At 40.8% G+C, this 20041-nt stretch overlaps 1 protein-coding gene across 4 annotated transcripts in view; it reads left to right on the top strand.

Moving 5' to 3' along the window:
* The first annotated feature begins 290 nt into the window (after positions 1–290).
* The window catches only part of tafa5l (TAFA chemokine like family member 5, like), a 70022-nt gene continuing 50271 nt past the window's right edge, over positions 291–20041 (top strand). For 2 of the 4 annotated variants that reach the window (XM_034695198.1, XM_034695200.1), the window contains exon 1: positions 938–1479. In XM_034695198.1, the coding sequence (XP_034551089.1) occupies positions 1383–1479 (97 nt within the window). In that variant the 5' untranslated portion in view covers positions 938–1382. Of the gene's footprint in view, positions 1480–20041 lie in introns of all 4 variants that reach the window. The other 2 variants (XM_034695196.1, XM_034695197.1) reach the window with 2 other exon arrangements.

The raw sequence follows: 20041 nt of genomic DNA, 5'->3' as shown, positions 1-20041 counted from the left end.
AGCTTTGAAAGGGGACATAAAGACATGGAGAAAAGTCAGAATGAAGGAGGGAGGCAGGTGCTGCTGTGTCTCGCTGTAGGCTGAGATGGGACATGTAACTGTGTAAACAGGAATCATCATCATCATCTACAGTATGGATTCATAGCCTGGGAGCTCAAACTTTTTTTTTCACTTTGCAAAAGGAATTAGGGCACTGTGTGTGTATGCGTGTGTATGCGTGTGTGTTTAAGAAAGAGTGAGAGAGGGGAGAGAGAGAGAGCAGATGGAAACATTGTAACTCAAGGCAAGTCAGGGTGCAGCAGCGGCAAAGGCAGCAGCAGCGTTTCTTTCCATGGATTGAAGAGGAGGGAAATCCTCTTCCTCAGCGTCGCCTGCATGCAAATGAAGCCGCCTAGGACAGAATAATGCTGGTCTAACACACTCATCTGTAACCAACTCTTGACTTTGCGAGGGGCAGAGCTTTTTAGCTTGAGCCTGGGGTGCCAGGAATCATCACTGACAATTTCCCAGAGCCTCCACAAAGGCTCATACAGGTTTCAACTGAGTCTAACTTCACTGCATCGCCCGGATTGACGCGCTCACTGTGCGCTTTGTCCAGCGGCACTTGAGCTGCGTGAGACCCGCCGTTTTTTGTTTTGACGTGACATTTCGCTGGCGCTGCTGTGCATATGTGGCCACATATGACGCATCTGCGCCTTTAGCTGTTTTCCCAATGCTTGTTTTGGAAGCTGGAGTGATGCTTTTTTAGGACAAGTTTCCGTGCTGATTGGTATGTTCGTCATGTCTGCGCGGGTTAACTTGCGCGTTTCTCTATAGAGTCACACACACACACACACACACACACACACACACACACACACACACAGCTCTGCTCGGCGCAGAAGTTGGTTGGGAATAATAATAACAACCGTGCTGAGCGCAAAGGAGGGAGAAAGAGGTGACAGCGGCGATCAGGGGATGTTGAGCGGCTAAATTTACTACCAGCATCATCAGCATCTCCGTGTGAGGATCAAAACTGCGGGGGTCTGCTGCTGCTCACTCCTCTTCCTCGACACACTTCCAGTTTTTTTTTTTTGCAGAAGCCAGTCTGTGAATTCGAGCCCTCTGTAGAAGCAGCTGCGTAAACTTGGCCAGATCTGGTGACACTGTACCCTCTGTGTGTGTGCCGATCAGCCCTGGATGGATATGCGTCTCACCGGGGGAATTTGAAAAGCAAGGGGGGATTTTTATCAGTCCCTCTTTTATTATAACCTCAAAATGGATGCCGACGACAGGCTGTGGAGACGCCACTGGATTAGCCACTCTTCCACTGATCTGCTTGACATCTGAGCGGCACAAGGGGTTCAAAGTTTGGATAATCTAAAGAAGGCTGAAGGTGTAGGATGCAGTCTGGAGTGAAGACGCTCTCCGCAGGTGGAGGTGCGTCACTCTGCTGCCTGCTGCTCCTCTGGCTCATCTACTCCCATCTGCTCAGAGAGGGTAAGGACACTTAGAGCTATTTATTACTTTGTCAGCTGCATCATTGTCTCAAAGGGGTTTTAATGTGGTGCAGCTGCACATGGTGTGGTCAGATCCTTTCATACAGAGGAAAAAAGCCCTATAATTTTCAATAAACCCTCCCTGCAGGGACGTTGTGTCTGTACACATTATGTCAAATAACAGTGACCTTGTTGTCCCTTTTATATTTTAATCTGATTTTGTCTTCCAATAATCGTATTCCTGCAGTGAGGATGTGGCACCAAACAGCCTGACACAATGTTTATTTTTCCTTTGTTGCATTATAATATTTCTTTGAGCCTGTAATACATTGCAGTGACCATACCTTCACAAAACGTACATCTTTTTAAAGTTTAAACTGTGGATTTGAAACATTATTGCAAACCTTGTTGCTAAACTAACCTTGTGATTTTCCAAATTCTGATCTCAGCTCTTTGCTCCCCTGTGGAATGATAATTTGTGAAGCTCAAACTAAGCTTCAGGTGGAAAAGCAACATGGTTTGCTCGTTTTAGTTTAAAGTGTAGACAGAAAAAGAAGCCTGACTTCTGCCGTAAGAGCTTTGTAAATTCGCTAGGGTTAAGGCTATATTCATCCATGGCATGCTTTCCTCTTGAATAATACATCCGCTGGTGCAATTACACCTTCACCCTGACAGAATAGAAAGCAAAAGGATGTTTCCCTGCGCTTCATTGGCTGTTGTCCATGATGAAAAAGAAATTTGGATTCCAGTGTTGCAGTGACACAGGGAAACAGGCTTAAAGCACTGGATCTTGTTGGGAGATGTTGAACACAAAGTTTGCAGATTAGATCTTTTAATCAAGCATTGGCCAGCAGCGTAATTACTGCTGTGGAGGAGGGATAGTGCCTACATCAATGTGTTTGGCAGCTTGCCGGGAACAAAAGTAGACACTGATGTGAAAAATGAACTGCCTGTGCGCTGAAATGTGCTCCCTTTGCCTCTCATTTGCAGTGTTTTCTCCCAAAATGCTGCTGTCACCGTGCTCTTATTGCTGCACCGTGAACCGCATCTTATCCGAGGAGAAACAGCAACCCTCCCCTTCCCTTCAGCCATTTTTTATTGACTCATTTTCGTATGAAAATGATCTCATTAGTGCCTTATTGTACAAAATCATTCAGTCAATCTCTTGTGAACCTCACTACCCTTGATGTTCCTGGAGTAAACAGAGGCTTGTGATAGTTGAAACCTCTGGATAAGATTTGAGCTTTGACATTCTCTGTATGTCTTTCACTCCTCTTTCCAGCTCTGAGCTGAATTTTAAGAATGAAGAATGGAGTTTTTTAATCCGTCCTTGTAATCTTCAAATCCTATGAAAATCCGCCTCTGAACGTGGCTGCTTTGACCCGGCCAGTCTGTCGTAGGAGTTCTGACCACCAGAGATATTAGAAGTCTCAGTTTGTAGGGTATGTCTAAATATTCATGACTGCTCATCACCCATCACTTTCTATGACCACCCCTCCCCACTGTTGTGGACCCTGGGGGCCCTGTGAGCAGCAACCAGTGTTTTTGAACTGGTGGGCAGAGAGGTGAAGCCCTGTGGTGGTGAGAGGCTGCATCACCTCCACCCACTCTGTAACCCATCTGTCATGGCGGTCAGGACAGGAAATCAAAGTGCAGCGGCCCTGTCCACGCACGCCATTGGGCCAGCGGCTGCCACGATGAATGGCCTGTCAGCCGCTCTCAACGTTGCCAGTTTATTCAACGATAAATTTGGAAATGTCTGGATTTCCTCGCCGGACCACATTCCGGTTCAGTGGTGCAGTCAGAGAACGATGGCAACTCCTCCCTGCTTTGTCAACCTCAAACCTTTGGGTGCGTGTTTGTGTGTGTGTGTGTGTGTGTGTGTGTGTGTGTGTGTGTGTGTGTGTGTGTGTGTGTGTGTGCTAGAAGAAGGGGTGGAACATTTTAAACCACATTTGTAAGTTGGAGGTGGACAGACAGCTGGCCTTTGCTCCAACTAAACTCCAGGAATTCAAATGCCAAGGATGCATTTCAACATAAAACGAGTAGATAAAGATTCCTCCTCTAAAATGTGTACTAAACACATTTAATCTTTGTAGATACAATCGTCAAGTCCTTAGCCAGCTTTGATGGTATAGCCGACAATAATGGCTAAAGGTGTACCTGCACTAGATCTTCATCAGCCAAACAAACGCTGTGTGGCAGTATGACATTTAATTATGGTTTTCTACAGAAGAAAACTAAAGGTCTGACAATTTTTATATTATATGTTATATCTTATCAAATAACTGTGTTGTTTGTTTGTAGAAAGGAACCAATTATTCTCTGTAGCTCACCTTAGGCCAAGTGAGCTTTTAAGTCTTTTTTTTTTTTTCCCAGCCCACAAACTTTTCTCTTCAAATCTAATTTCAAGTTGCACCCCGTTATTTTCAGCAAGAAGGCATCAGAATACAACAAAGCTAACGAAGTGAACATTTTGTGACAGACTGGTTGGTTGGTTTCAAAAGTGTAGTCACTGCAGAACTGCCTTAATTCTGCTGTCTTTCTCATGGCCAGCTGGGGATGAGTGTTTGGTTGCAATATATGAGTCAGAAGATTGTATTAAAGTCCAGCACAGTATGATTACTTCAGTTCTTCTTAGTTCAGTAAACACTTCTTCAGTGGGCTAGGGTCTCAGTACCCTTCAAACCTTTGTTGAATAAGAACAAATCCTCATTTTGTTTGTTTCCTATTTTTTTGGAACCAACCAGTTATCATCTGATGATGCTCTGCAATATATGCCTCTTAGAGCAGATGCCTATTTCTAATTAATTCCAGTGCAGCCAAAGGTTAGCGTTAAACTACCTTCCGCCAAGACTTCCTTTTCCATGTAGTGTTTACATTGCAGACGTCGCTTTTGGTCCATTACGTCCTCTGGAGTAGCGGCAGTTAATCTTTTTCAATAAAACCCGGTTCAACAGTAGACAGTAAGTTACACAGAGACTTCACTCTGAATTACTTCGGTGGTATGGGCTTAAAAAGAGATACCTTTTTCTTGTGATTTACTCAGAGTTTGTTAATCTTAAATTTGCTGAAATATCAACATCATGATGCAAAAGTAAAAAGGCCAAGCTTTGTCAGGTCTGTCCTCAAGAGGAGATGTGTTTATATAGATATATTGTCTCCAGATGACCGGAGATTCTACATTTTTTATATAGGATCTGTAAATAGAGGTTAGAGTATAATAAAACATTTAACAGAGTACATTTTAGGGCATGGCTACCTGTGATTGACAAGTCATTGTCCTGGCTACCTGCCAACCAGGATGAGAGTGTAGCACTGTGTATTAAAGTCACTTCTGGGCCGTAAATAGACAAAATAAACAAATACCTAATTTCTCAATACCGATGAGCAACCTTGCATTGGATATGTCCACTTCTCATATAAAGCTCATGCCTGGACAGACAGTTTAAATCAACCAGCTTCCGAGGCAGGGTTTGTGAGTTGGTATATATCAAAGTCGATTCCGCATGGGGCTTACGTTCATGAGATGTCTAGGAAAACAGCCATAAATAAATGCTAACACTGCTCTGTAGCTGCTAAATGTGTCAACAGGAAACAGTTTGCTGAATTAGAACAACTTTTTAAATAGATAACGTGTCAGTTGTTGTGTTGACCTCATACTGCTGCCCCAAAGAGGCAAAAAATTAATGAAAGCAGCTGTATGTTTATGATGTGTAGCGCTGTGTTTGTCTGCTGGGCTATCACATCGTATGCTACTGAGGTAGCTTATTTACGGTTTTGTTTGAAGTTGAGGATCTTTCCCTGATAAACATTCATCAAACATTCAGAAAGTGAGCTATTATCATTAATTTATCAGGAAAAGTTAGATGAATCATCCAACTAAAATTAGTCCACAGCGTTATAAACTCTGTCATGTTAGTGCAACAGACAGCATGTTGTGTTTTACATCACTTGACACATGTCATAATGAACGTGTCACTTTGATTTGTTTGAATAATTCAATCAGTGCTTCTGCACACAAACAGTGTCCCGCAGCTGAGAAGCAGAAACTACAATCTGCTCTGCAGTACAAGCTGTCGATGGGAATGACAGCACACATTTCATGAGAAACGTCTACGGGCTGTGCCACTAAGTTTTGAAATGATTCACTTTTGCTCTACAATCAAAACAGAGCTCCATTGATGGCGGCCTCTCACACAGTCAGTCTGCTCTTTGCGTTGTGCCTTATCCCAATTTCATTCTTAAACACACTAAGAATATTCCGCATGCTCGCACGACTTCTTTATCCGTCTTTAACAAATCAGCCCTTGCGTGGGAGATAGCAGATCTTCACGGGGCACCCGAATGATGAATTTAAATCTCTTTAGTTGGTATTCTCTTTTAACTCAGGGAGCAGGGCCTACCCATCCAAGCATTAAACTAATCAGAGTAGCAGAGAATTACCGACTTTTTGAAGTGAAAAGGATGATTTCCATTCCGGTCTTCTTCAAGGCAGCATTAGGCATGCAAAGGGAGCCCCGCTTTGATTATGACCTTGGTTGTAAATTCTAAGCAAATCATCGAGGCCTGCTTCTATAGGCGGTGGAGCTGTAAAAGTATGGGCATCTTTATGGAACAAAATGAAAAGAATTTTTACAGCTAAATCAATTTGGCAGCACACAAAGCTCATATTTCATAGCTCCCTGAATATGAATTCATTTTTGGCGTCAGTTTTGACCTCCCTTGTGGTTGAGTGTAGTGCAACACTCAGTATATTTCTGCATTGTTATTTTCTCTGCGGAAAGCTCCGGGCTTGAAACTGCTCCATCATTGGCAGAGTGGTGTAAACGATTGGAGTTATGTGCCTTCAGTCTTGTGTCCCGTTCTATTTTCTGCCTGATGCCATGATGCTGATTTTCTGAGAAGGCTCTTCTTGAATATTAAATCTGCTGCTCAGACAAACATGCAGTACTGTACAGAACACAGGGAGTCATAATAGTCTTTTGATGCAAACCATTTTCTCTGTGTTTGCATTAAAAGAGGGCATCCTGGAGGGCTAGTGGAGTAAAATTTGAAGTGAGTCACCGTGGCTGTACAGTCCTCTCTGCATTACATTCAACAGTGCTACTGTTTGCTTTTGCAAGGCATATTGCACAATCACTCTTTATGCCTCAAGCCTGTATTCATCCACAACCAATTGTCTGAGAGTACTCCACATTATAATATCACTGCAGCCCAGACCGTGCTGCATCACTGCTACAGAAAGCCATCATGAGCCACCTCCATCATGTCTGCTGTCCGAAGCATGTTGCAGAAAGAACCTGAATTATACTGTCAGTCCCAGCAGGGGAGCATGTAAGGGGAATATTTTCTATTTTAAAGCAGCCCTTGGCAATGTCAAACAATGGCAGAGCTGATTGTTAGAGAGTGAAAACTTTAAGAAAAATTGAACTGCAAAGGCCTGGAAGTCCTGTGATGTGTCGTAAGCAAACTCTATATAGCCTCCCCTGCTTTCCATTGAGACAGGAAACAATCTAACAGTGTTATGTCGGGCTCCCTCCCGAGGGAGCGCCATCCTACTGCTGCTACGAGAAGTTTCAATTTGTCATTCCCTGTGGGTGGAGTAGTGTACACACCTGACACGAGAATTAAATTTGGGCAAATAGAGCACATCTCCGGCTTCTCAGTTGGTGGGGATGCTATGCTTTTCTCTCTCTTTCTCTGCAGCCCCACTGGGTGCTCAGGATTGCATAAAAATCAAGCACAGTGCAGCTTAAAAATCCCCACTGCATTTGGAAACAACACAGGTACGCTTTTGAGAACATGAAGAGCTTTTTAGAGCAGAAAGTCCGACCTGTATCGTCATCAGGATATGAGAGCTGCTCCTCTGAACGCTAACTGTGGACTGACTCTGGGACAACACCGTGCTTTCTGTACTGCTCGTAGATAAATGAGCCTCATCCAGTAACTGCAGAACGTTGCGCTCATCTCCAGAAGTCGCTCCGACTGCTTCCACTCTTCTCTTTTCCATCGCTCCTGATTCATTTCTTGCAGCTTCAGATTAAATTGCATACTTAAGCACCATTACAGGTCCTTGGACTTCAGCAGAGAGTAGTTTGCCAGCATAAATATTGATTGGACTACTGTAGAGTATTCAAATAGCATGTGAAATCAAGCGGTGATATTCACTTTAAAGCAGGCACATTAATATAAAGCGCATGTTTCGCTCCACTGCTCTGCTGCCCCACTTGTTTAGCGGCAGAAGATCACGGCGGTGTCAGGAAGTGTATAGCATGGGGTCAGTCAAACATCTGCCTCTCTCACCTGGTGTCCTATTACATGCTACCTGCTGCGCTGCACGCGTCAAATGGTGTTAAGGTAATGAGATGCACTTGGCTCCGGCTGCCTTGACTAGCATATGCTCAGTCCAATAAGATTTCTGTTTGATGTCCTGAGTCGTTAATAACACAGAGAGAGCTGTGAGATCAGATTGGGCAGAGGAGGAGATTAGGTGTGAGCTCTGCAGAGGGTGAACCTGGATAAACTTATTTGGATTAGCTTTGTATTTGCAGGATTGAGTTATTTAACCTCCTGTTTGAGATAATGCAACAGTGTGATTAACATTCAACATTTTCACATATTCATTTTATCTGCCTTAGATTTTATTATGTCAAAGTCATTGGTGACAAACCCAAATATGCTAGAGGAGGGGCTGAAATGTTGTATACAATAAAAGGATTAGCTAAATCCTAAAAATTGGTATTCCATTGAATGACTATGATTCAACTTTATTAACAATTTTCAACCACTTTTGTAAATATTGCATTCCTGTAACTCCTATATTTGGGGAAGCTAGTCCTGCATTCAGTTACTTTTCAAATTCAATGAAGCTGATACAAATACAGAAATTCAAAAGGGCTCATTACTCATTTAATTAAAATAGCTGAAAACTTCACAAGAGTAATAATCCGACTCAGCAGAGGTTACGCCTACATCAGCACAGTAGCATCCTGGGAGGAAGAATATTGCTTGCTGTAAACACACACACTACCTGATGATCATTCAGGTGTTAAAAATCAGGCTTTTGTCTCAGAAATACCAGCATTAGTTTTCCCTCCTGGAGGTAAGGAGAAGGATATAATGGTGAGTTCTAGTCTATGAGCAAGAAGGAAAACTCTGTCCTCAGCCAAGACTTCTGATCCCAAAAAAAGCACCTAACCAAACATAATGCTTCTTCTAAGCTAGCTGTCAGAGAGCCCGGTGCTGCAAACAGTGACCCGGGTGCAGATAACATTAAGCAGAGCGAGGAGGAGCCCCTCCGTCCGAACAGCCAAGGCTTGATCTGAAATCACTGCCAGTTTCACTCTGCTCAGAAGCAGACTCACGCTTGACTTTAAGGTCTATTGAGGCTAGAAAATATATTTAGAATATCAAAAGTTTCAAAGTATTTATTTTGTTCTAAATTATTTCACTATGTACGCTTCATCACATCTATAAGGGCTACAATGTTATGAGTTATTTCCTCTCACACTACTAGCATCACTAAATGTGTATAATGAAATAGAGTAATTAAGCAAAAACAAAAGAAACAACACTTTAGTTACTTTCTCATGTTACTAGTGACTTTTACAGCACAGTTACTCAGAAATTGATTTGTTTTCTAGAATGCCAAAATATTACCCTGTCAAAACAGGAAAACAAACCTGTTATTAATGTGTTATAAAGAGAAAAACAGGTTAAGTCGAGATCTCCAGATAACGTCTTGTTGTGTTAGGGAAGCAGAGTAAATAAAAGGTATGAATGCATGCTCACCTTGAGCTTCCTTATATATGTGTTGAGTTTGTCAATAAACCTTTTGCTCTATGATAGATATACGGATCTAAAATAATCCTTTGACATGCTGCACTCTACTTCTTCAGCTACAGGCATTTTATTGCTGCTGCAGTCCGTGGTGCCTGCCTTTCGTTGAGGTTTCCAGGTTATGATGCTTTGGCCCTTGCTCCATTGTCAGAGTTAATGAGCGAGAGGAGTGAGCTTTTAAAACCCAACATGCATGAAACAGACATATAAACTGCTTTAAGTCCAACCTAGAGCTCAGATTCTCAGATTTTTTCCTCACAAGGTCAGTGAGTTTATGATGGACTATTCAGATGAATAGTTTATGATGTTATACTTGGTATTATTCTCATAAACATAAAGAAATAATGTTTAGTTTGAGAGATAAAATGTGAGATACATTAATTGGTATAAAGGCTGAAATAAAAGATGTTTTTGAGAAAAATTCTCAAAGCCTTTAAAACTTTAAAGCTGAACCAAGTCTGAAAATGAAAAAGTGATCAAATCAAATCTAATTGATGTTTCAGTGTGTTCTATATAATTTAACTCATGTGTGACTCTGGTAGGAGTATGTTGATGAATAAAAATTAAAATCATTTCATGAATAAAGCATTAAATTAATTCAAGTATATAGAATTCAAGTGGACAATTTGTCAATTAACTGATTAGTCAGTTTGCAGATGAGGGATGGGGGATTATTCAATAAGTGATTTTTCAATTGAAAACTATCTTCCCTCAGCTTCTGAATGTTGGAATAAGCTTTTCTTTGTCATGTTTGCAAGTAAACCGGATGTTTTGGATAATTGTGGAGATAGTGGGGCTTTAGAAAATGAATGTCATTTTCAAAATTGTGTGATATCACAAAGACCAAACAATGATTAATTGCGAATTGATTCTTAGTAACCTGAAATAATCGAACCAAATTACAGGCTGAGTTCCTGTCTTAAACCTCCCTCTTTCATCTTTTCTCTTTCTTCTCTTCTCTTTAAAGGTGCAGTGTGTAGGATTTAGCAGCAATTAGAAGAACATAGGTATGCGTATAGCTTTGTTTTGTTAACTTAGACTGAGCCTTTTATATCTACATAGGGAGCAGCTCTCCTTCAATGGAGGCTGCCATCTTTTTCTACTGCAGCACGCAACAGACAGACCAGCATACACCTTTTTTTATTGATTGAATGGCCACATGAAATGCACCAGTTGGAAGAAGAAGAAGAAGAAGAAGAAGAAGAAGAAGAAGAAGAAGAAGAAGAAGAAGAAGAAGAAGAAGAAGAAGAGAGTGGTTGTTCGTAAAAGAACAAGGATTGTTAGTTGTTTGACAAATAGAGGATCATGCTTATCGTGCATCACATCTTTTTGTCCTTGAAAGCCACCGTCGCCTCACTGACAGGACAGGTGAGCAAGGGGGAGTTTATCTAGAATCTGACCTCTAGATAGTTCTTAATATTCCCATTTCTACACACTGTACCTTGAAGGTTTGCCCATTTCAGATTTTAATCTGAGTCAGTAAAACACGTTAACTGCTAACACCCTTCTTTAGCCGCTCATTTTAACTTGATGAATACCACCTGTTTCCGAGATTTAATTATTTCACCCCTCTTAATTTGATCATACGGCTCATTCCTCTCTCATTTCTGGCAAATCACATTCACAAAATAGTTCAAATGGGATTTTCACACCTCAGAGCCTGAACTCCTGCTGTGAGACAAATAACAAATATAGTCGTGTCAGTGTTCATATTAAAGTCCGAAAAATGAATGTCATGTAAATATAAAATCCTTGCAGAGTTGTAATTTTGACAGAATTGTAGAGAAAATGCTTTGACATGAAGTACGATGCTAAAATATTTATCAGTTTCTTCTGAGTCAGCATTCCCAGACATAGAAAGACGACAGCTAATCAAACAAGACGGACAGGAGAGGAAGAACATTTAATCACAGAGCATGTTCTGCTGTAAACATGCAAAATACTAAATGTTTCTTATCCTCTTAAAAGATGATCAAGCTTGCTCATCTCATGATCTGTTCAATGATCCAGTTACATATTTAGACCTGGTTCATTTAGATTAAGGCAGGGGGATGTTTAAGTTGAAGTGTTATTCAGAATGTGGTGAAAGGACGTCTCAGATGAAGAGTCGCAGCACTCTTGAATTTCTTTGAACCTATGTAGAGATAAACGTTGAATGGAACGAGTCCTCTTGAAGCACTCGTGCCTCTTCAGAAAGCTGTTTGTTTGCTCCATTCTTTCATGAAGCCCAGTCTCTCGCTTCAACTTTGGATTTGCTGCTTTTCATCAGTGATAGTACTGCTTTGTGTTTTTTCCTGTCTGTTGTCTCCCTATGGGTGCTCAAGTAGGACTTGTATCTATGATGTGAGGTCTGTAAACTGTAAACAGTGTGTAAGAATGTAGAGATATAACATATTATAATATATCAAAATATGAATAGAAGAAGGAACAAAATAAGATATAAATATGAATAAAATAAAATAAAATAAAATGAAGGTAACATAAATAGAATAAAATAAAATAATAAAATAATACAAATATTAGAAATAATAAAAATAATTCAAATAATAGAGTATATACAGAAGGTGCAGAATAGTTAGAATTACCTATGTACAAAAGTGCTGAGAATGAAAGAAATATACAAGGATGTTAGGAGGATGTTATAGTGGCAGGGATATTGCACAGTTTATTGCTTGGTTATTGTATTGTATTGTATTGGGCCATTTGTTTAGAAAACAAAATATAACTTACCATTTGAAATGTATTGTCCTCCAATGTGATGAACACGCAGGCTGGCAGGCGGTCATCTGTGGATTGCTGGTTTGTGGTTTAATTTCTGCTCCTCTACATTTTAAAATGTCTTTTAGAAAACTGAACCCCAAATTTTCCACTGTTGGCGGGTGTTTAAATGAACCACTAAATGTAGTCTTTATGAACTGCTTCATTACTCAGCAATCAATAATGACTGTAATTATTAGTTGCAGCATTCAACATAAGGCTTTCTAGAGAAAAACATAAATCTCAGCCGTGTGAGGTCGCTGTATGGATTAAAGATCTGTGGTGAAGCTGTATCAGGGTCTGAGAATGCTTATTACTTTTTAAAAATTGATAACGGCAGCCTCTACAAATCAATTTTGACTGATTACCTGGGCTATTAATATTCATGTCATCTCACACAATGTTTTGAATCTTCCATGAACGACCGGTTGAAAACGTATCTGATGTGATGCATGTTATTATGATTGTCATGCTCTCTAAACTGGCAGACCCATTTTCTTCCTTGATAACGCCACTTCTCTGAAGACAGGAGCACACAAAGGGACAGAGATAATCAGTCTGACTTATTATTGTTTGCTGGGGTCGTGATTAGAGTGTGATTGGTTCTCAGGAGAAAAGAAAAAAAAAGACTCAATGCCAGGAAGTTAGGAACGGCACTGCGCTATAGCTGTGTCTTTATGCAAAATTATACTAAATACAATACACATTGTATGAATAATTAACAGGACCAGCTTTACAAGAAGTGGAATTCTTAATAAATATGCTTGGAAACTATAGTTTGCAGGGGTGCGCTTAACAATAAAACACTGTAAAACCTCGCTTCTGTCTTTAGCGACCCGCAAGTAATTACAATCTATAAAGGAAGATTGTTTTAATATGGAAATGGAATCCTTGTCGTAGTTCCTCAGCGCAGCCTGTCATATAATTTTATGGCAAATTCCCCGAGGAGAAACAGAGCCTTTCTCACAGCTCCCAATCTGGTTTCAGTTGTATGGGAGCGGTGCCGAGCTGTGTCTGATGTGTGTGTCTGTTAAATCTGATAAAGGATTTTTTTTGTTAGATAGGACTAACTACTCATGTATCTGCACCGTCTTAATTAAAGACACAAACAAGAAGAAGGAGATGCATGAATGAAGTGAGTGTTTTTATGGATAATTATCACCGTCTGACTGAAGATCAGTAAATAGCTCAATGGATCGCAGGAGAGATAATTGGTTGTTTTTCTTTGTTCACTGTACGTTGCCAGGGTCAACCAGTATCTGGGTTTAAAATAACCTCATCATGCAAACCCATACTTGACCCCGCAGTGACGCACATTGAATCAGGGGAACATTGAGAGAGCAAGAGTGTGCTCCTGTGACTTTCAGACGCTGGTATAAAGATGTTTGTGCTCGTGTACTTTCGTGATCTACAGAGTGTTTGATCAAAGCGCTGATTTGTGGAACATAGTCTCACGTCTTCGCTCATAGCTGTGTGAGTTTGAACCCCCTGTTGTGTGTGTGCTGCTGCTTTGCGCTTGCATAGTGTTGTGATGCAGTGATAAGGTCATCAGGCTGCCAGTCAGTGTTCATAGGACTGAGTGTCTCTTTCACATGCTCTGTATCGGCTTCTCGTAGCCCTCCAGACGTAGTTCCTGACAGGATCAGGAGCTTGGACAGCAACCTGGCGCCATCCTTCATTCTGTGCGCTCGTCCTCACCGTGTGTGCACTTCATCATGTGAAACAGAGACGAGGTCAAGTGTCTTCACGCCACTGAGTGACAGAACCCCCCCGTCACATGAATTAACTCCTGTATGTATGATGAACCGCTGGCCGTGGCTTTGGGCACTTTGCAAAACACCACACACACACCCCACCCACACAACTCACTTTAACTCCCGCCACCCAACTTAGTATTCTCCTCCTTCAGGCTCATAACATGAAGCCTATTCGTCTGTTCAGTGTTGAAACATGGCAGGGAGAACTGATATGTGATGGCACCTCTGTCCTCCAAGCAACCACCAAGTGTGCACGGACTCGTCTCAGTAAAAAGAGACAGGAGGGTGGGCTGAGTGGTGGTGCTGGATTGTGGGTGGGGGAGGGTGGGTGGCATGTCTGATGGTATGAAATAAAATGTGCGTAGCTGCTCTTCCTAGAGGTGATTACTTTTTATGACTCACAAGAAGGCTCTAGGTAATTTTCTTATGTAAAAGTACAATAATCTTATCAGTCTGAATGATGAAGTGCAGCCATCACATGCCTGCAGACTTCTCCTTAGCCTGACAGAAATGTGCTGTTTATTATTTCTGACAGCAAGAAAATCTACTTGAAAGGAGCTAAAATGTTTATTTCCAGTCCTATCTTTAATTCTAGGATTCTTTTATAGTAGCTTTGCATGATTCACAGTTCACAAAATTCTTATTCATCTCACCACGACCCCCTGCAGCCCCTCAGTTTAGCCTCTGTCTGCAACAAGCCTCTTTAGCCCACTTTTTTTTCCAATTGGATAACTTTAGGGAAGCCTGCTAGAGGCAGCAGCAGCAGCAACCTCAGTGAGTACAACTTGAAACTTGAAGAGTCCTGAGCAGAGGGGTTGGAAACTTTCCTGGACAGACTGATCAAGTGGATTGGTACTCCCCGCTCTTTGTAGGCTGCTGTGCCCAGAACAGAAATCTGTGACTAGATGATGTCAGCTAGTCTAAAGGCTGAGCCTTCGAAGCCTCAGGGATGACTTTGAAATGTGTTAACTGGATTATTTAAAACATATGTTATGAACATCCATCTTTGTAACATTATATACATGACAGTAGAAAAGGAAAAGCTTAATGGGTTCCCTTTACTTCATGTTTAAGGCCTGGGTTACAGACCCTGAAGGCTACATAGCTGAAGCAGTAGAGCTAAAGGAAAGCTTATAGAGCATTGAAAATGAAAAAGTTTCACCTTGTTGAGATCACCAACCAGGCAACAGTGCCTGAAAGTGACTTGGAGTTTATCAATTTGATTCATTGATTGGTTAAAGAATATCACAAACTCTAGTTCAGTGTCAGCCTATATGAAATGGATGATAAAGGAACACTCTGATATGTTAGAAGTATAATAAATCATTCTTGAAAGGCAATTGAGTAAAAAACAAATCAAAAAACAAAATAAGCCTTTTTTTCAACATGAGCTTAAGAAGTGCTTTCAGTAGGATTTCTCTACTACAGATGTGCATTTACTATATTCAAAACTATGTAGAAAATGTGTTTCTCTCTGGGCATTGGTTTGGCTTAGCAGTCAAATCATGAGGCTGTATTCTGAGAAGCAGGTGGCCCAGTATTGATTCCAACCTGCGGCCCTTTGCCGCCATTCCCCACTAACTCCTCCTAGTCTCCAATTATGTCTGCTGGTCTATCTTAAAATTAAACATCGAAGTCCAAAATTAAATAAATATAATACGTTTCGTACAACCTTCTGAGGGGGTTAGGGGGCTTCAGATAAATCTTATTTGAAAGTCAAAATTCTGAGCATAGCATTACTGACAGGATTTACTGTATTAGCTTGGGGCCTGTGTCCACTAACTGCAGTTTTTGTGCTGGCAGCACCCATGACCTCAATTACAGAGCTCTTCTCACTGGTGCTTACAGTTGCTGGATAGCAAAAGTTGTCCTGCAGCAATTCCTCTTCCCTTTGTTGAGACTGTTAAGTCTAGTTAAAAATGCATTATATGCTTTATTTTTGCTTTTTTTCAATTGAACCTTACAAAGGAAACGCATAAATTAATTGATAAAAATAAACTTGTTGTATTAGCAGCAGCTCGAGACCTGAAAGTTGATCCTTTGTAAAGAACAAGCCTGGTTAGTTTGTCCTCTGTAAGTGTATCTGTTGATGAAAAAGTTGTAATAAGAAGTCAATCCCTCTTTGATTTTAATTGTTCAGTGATGAAAGGCATGATCCAAAGTCAAATTGTTTTAAACTAAGAGCAATGTGAGTGCAGCAACAAAAGCTTCTGGCACAGAGGGCGGTTTTTGCACTGAGAACATTGAGCATTGAAAAGGCCAAACTGCATTGTTGTTGTGTTGGAATCAGATGCCGTCAATGCAAAAAACACTGTAAGTGGACACAAGCCCTTATATTTCACTATAGTTTATGTGCATTTTATATGTTATATTTCCAGTGCACAGCAATTTGAGTGCAAAAAGGTTGGCTTAAATGCAATTTTTAGCCTGAGCCTCATGGTTTTTTAATCTACACATGGCCATGAGACATCCTGACCAAATTATGTTGCTAAAACAGAGGTCACAAAACCATTAAAATCAGTAGTAACCACCATCTGGAACATTTCCAAGATGAAACCTTGAAGTCTCTGCGCCTACTGAGCTGATTTTATGAGTCATTTGTGTTGATCAACAACCCTTACAACCTTTGCCATCATTACAGCCATTTCGAGCCGTACAGCAGTTAGCAGCTCACTTAATGAACCTTTGAGGGTGTTGAGAAGAACAAGAAACAGCAGTATAAAGGAGTGATGGTTGCTGAATGCCAGAGATTGACCTTACAGGTACTGCAGCACAGGCTCTCCTCTAATCTACCTTCACTGAGCTGATTTTATTTCAGTGTCAGCCTGAACGCTTTTCTCTGGCAGCTTTCCATTCAATAAAGAAAAGAAGGAAGAAAGTGTGTTACTTTTTCCACATCATTTCAAAGGTGAAGCAAGTTTCCAGAACTTTCCCCAGGCTTTATTGTTCTACCCAGAGCAAGTAAGTTGTTATACAGATTTTGACTGGCATTTATATTGTACTTATTAAGGAATGTGCTGATTTCAAGCTGAGTTAGCTTTGATATACACACACCTATTAGTGTTGTTCAGCTGTGGTTCAGCAGGTTATTGATACGTCTTTTGGTTCCAGTTTGCTGCGGCAACAAACCTCCCTTTGATTTTAAATGACAAAGGTGCAAATGTGTCATCTTTGTATAATGCAATGTTTGTTCTTCCAAATGGGTTTTTGAAAGCAGTCGACACCCTTAAGCAATTTACTGTGATTAAAGCCTGTTTATCTTTAAAGCACACGACTATTAACAGTAAATAGATTCTCCTCAAACACGACAGGAAGCACAAAATAAAAAGACAATTAAATACGTTCCCTTTGGTTTCTAAATAATTTGCCCAAACAAAACTGCTGCCTCAACAATAAGTGCTCAATCAATTTGTCAGCAACAAGGGGCCACATAGAGATTTCATTTAACGGATCCTAACATTGAAAACATCATTGTTACAGTTCTTCTTTTGTTTGCTCCGTTTTCATTGTGACTTATTAAAAATTATCATCCAAGACATGCGCAAGCGGCATCTGCAATTCTAGTCACAAAGCTCATTTCTTTACTTTGACACTTGTTCACTTTTATTTTAAATGCCGAGCAGCTCTTGCTTCTCAACATTCAAACAAAATCTTAAATTAATTCATCCAAACCCATTAAAATTGGAATCTCGTTCATTTCATCACGCAATCTGCCAAGCAAAAGTTTGAAAAGTGTTTTATCAAGTCTTTGAGCTCCCCTGACGTGATAAAGTCAAGATGAAGAACATTTATTTATGTATTATCTTTCCCCTCCAAAGTAGTCCATTTGCAGCTGAAACACCCTGGTGAATTGTATGTTTCTCCGCTCTGTGTAATTAATTTACAGATTACATTCTGACAAACTTGATACTTAAAAAACTTGCAAAACCACAGGTCCCTGCCCCGAGAGTCATCCATCACTTTGTAATGCCTGGAGAAATCTAAAGTAATTCTCTGTGCTTGGAAAGAGGTATAAGAATAGCACACACACATGCACAAACACACACACACACACACACACACACACACACACACACACACACACACACACACACACACACACACACACACAGTGAAGATTTCAGGGCAAGGTAATCATCAGCATAAGACATTCTGTCCATTTGCCGTCTCAGTAGAGCTTACTGTTTCTGAGAGCTGGTCTGTAGAATGAGCACATTCAATGTCACGTCAACTAAGTCACATTGTTTTCTGAACAGGAGATGAATGTGTATAACTAACTGACTGGCAACCCATTTTATAGCTGTTGTTTACATTAGACTACTCTCTGGTGGCCAATGTTCCCATAACGTTACAGAATTCAAGCCACATAGACCGACTATCACACGTATGCTCTAAATAGCCATATTATGTCCAATAATTTACATCTACCAGCAATACCAAACAAAAAATACTATCTGTATGATAAACTTGATCATGCACAGTGATACAGCACTTTGATGCCAACCCACTGCACTGAAAGGGAGAAAAGAGAAAGAGACCTCTGTGGATGTACACCAGTGTTTTCAGACATGTATAGGTTTATTAAGCTGTCTAATCATTTCACTGAAGGTTTTGTTTTTAGAATTCAAACATGAATGAAGGAGAAAAGACATTCATTTTTATTACTGCTTTTTAAGCTTTGATTTCCATCTATAAAGCCAGCACAGGCAGCAGAGTCATCCCCTCTCTCCTGTCACTCAATGTGATGTAACTTTATCTGGACTTCATCCCAATCAGCTTGTGGGAGATGAAAGCTGATCAATGCTGTGGATTCACTCGAGCATATGACGCTCCAGCTGACCATTAATCCTCCTCCTCCCGTTGGTACAGGAGGCAGGTTTTTACCGTCTTTCCTGCACATAAGTTGAAGTTTGGCTGTATTCCCTCTCCTTCTCCTTTTAAAATCAACACAGAAGCATTTTCTTGCTGCTTTTGTTGAGTAACCTTGACTGCCTAACAGCACCTAGGTGCTACTGTTTTCTCTCGGCTATAATGTCGTCAGTGTGGTGTTTTGGTGTGAGTACAAAGAATTAGGCACCTCACTGCACTGTGAATGTGTGTAGACATTTTAAGGGTAGAGCTCAAATATAAGACAATCCCACTTGTTCACATGTATTTCAAAGGAAGGGGGAAAGTGTTACATTCGAACCTATATGGTTACTGTTTATTTTTTTGGCATATGATATCTTAATCTGCTGGAGAACTGCATGTATAACTGGCCAAAAGCTGGTAAATACAGGCCAATGTAAATCCCAGTTGGGACATTTCAGTCGAGACCACAAATGTAAAGCTCACTGTGGCTCGATCAGGAATCCACAATTAACAAAAGCCATGAGAGTTCATGATCTAGGCACCATTTATGTTTGCAAAAACATTTATGGCAACCCACCTAATAGTTGAGAAGTTCAGTCTTGGCCAAAGTGGCGGACCAACCAACTGGCATAGCCATCCCCATAGCAATAAGCCAAGCATAGCCAAAAATGTTTTGGCTTGTTAACAGTGGGGTCTAAGGATGGTGTACTCGATTAGTCCATTCAGCCATCTGTCTATATGTGTACTTCTGCCCAACATCAAGGTTTCCAGACAACTGTTGGCAAGGTTTCTGTGAGTATTCTTGTATAGAGAGGATGTCTTACAGTTTCAGGCCCCGTTGAGCTTCCTGCCACCATCACCATCAGGCCAAATTTTCTAAGTGGATACAACAAATCTCAAAATGTAATGAACACATTGACAGGGCATTTTCCAAGTGCATTGGGCAGCTGTGGCTCAGGGTCAGAGCAGGTTGTCCACTGATCAGAAAATGGTCTGTTTGATTCATGATTCAGGGAAGTGTGTGCAAAAATGTGTATTTGATTCAATCCTGATGGGCTGGCAAATTTCAAGGCAATCTCTGCTGTGCTGCTTTAGTGTGAGACTGGGCGGATTTTGACATGAAGTGTAAAGCACTTTGAATAAAAAAAGAAGGCTCTTTCCATTTACTGTCTACTATTGACGTCTCAGAGGATGAGATCATCTTCTATTTGGACACCCTGTTAGTTTCCCTCACACTACCCTGTGAACATCTTTCAACATGCTACAGTATGTTATTCAAAGCTGTCTGCCTGTACCTTGCCAAAGTCAGCTCGAAAGAATCTAGATTTTAACCACTCTTGTTAGGACAATACTGCT

This window comes from Notolabrus celidotus, chromosome 11 (genome assembly GCF_009762535.1).
Source record: "Notolabrus celidotus isolate fNotCel1 chromosome 11, fNotCel1.pri, whole genome shotgun sequence".
Lineage (NCBI taxonomy): Eukaryota > Metazoa > Chordata > Actinopteri > Labriformes > Labridae > Notolabrus > Notolabrus celidotus.
The sequence above is the reverse complement of the archived record's forward strand: the minus strand, read 5'-3'. Positions and strand labels throughout refer to the sequence as shown.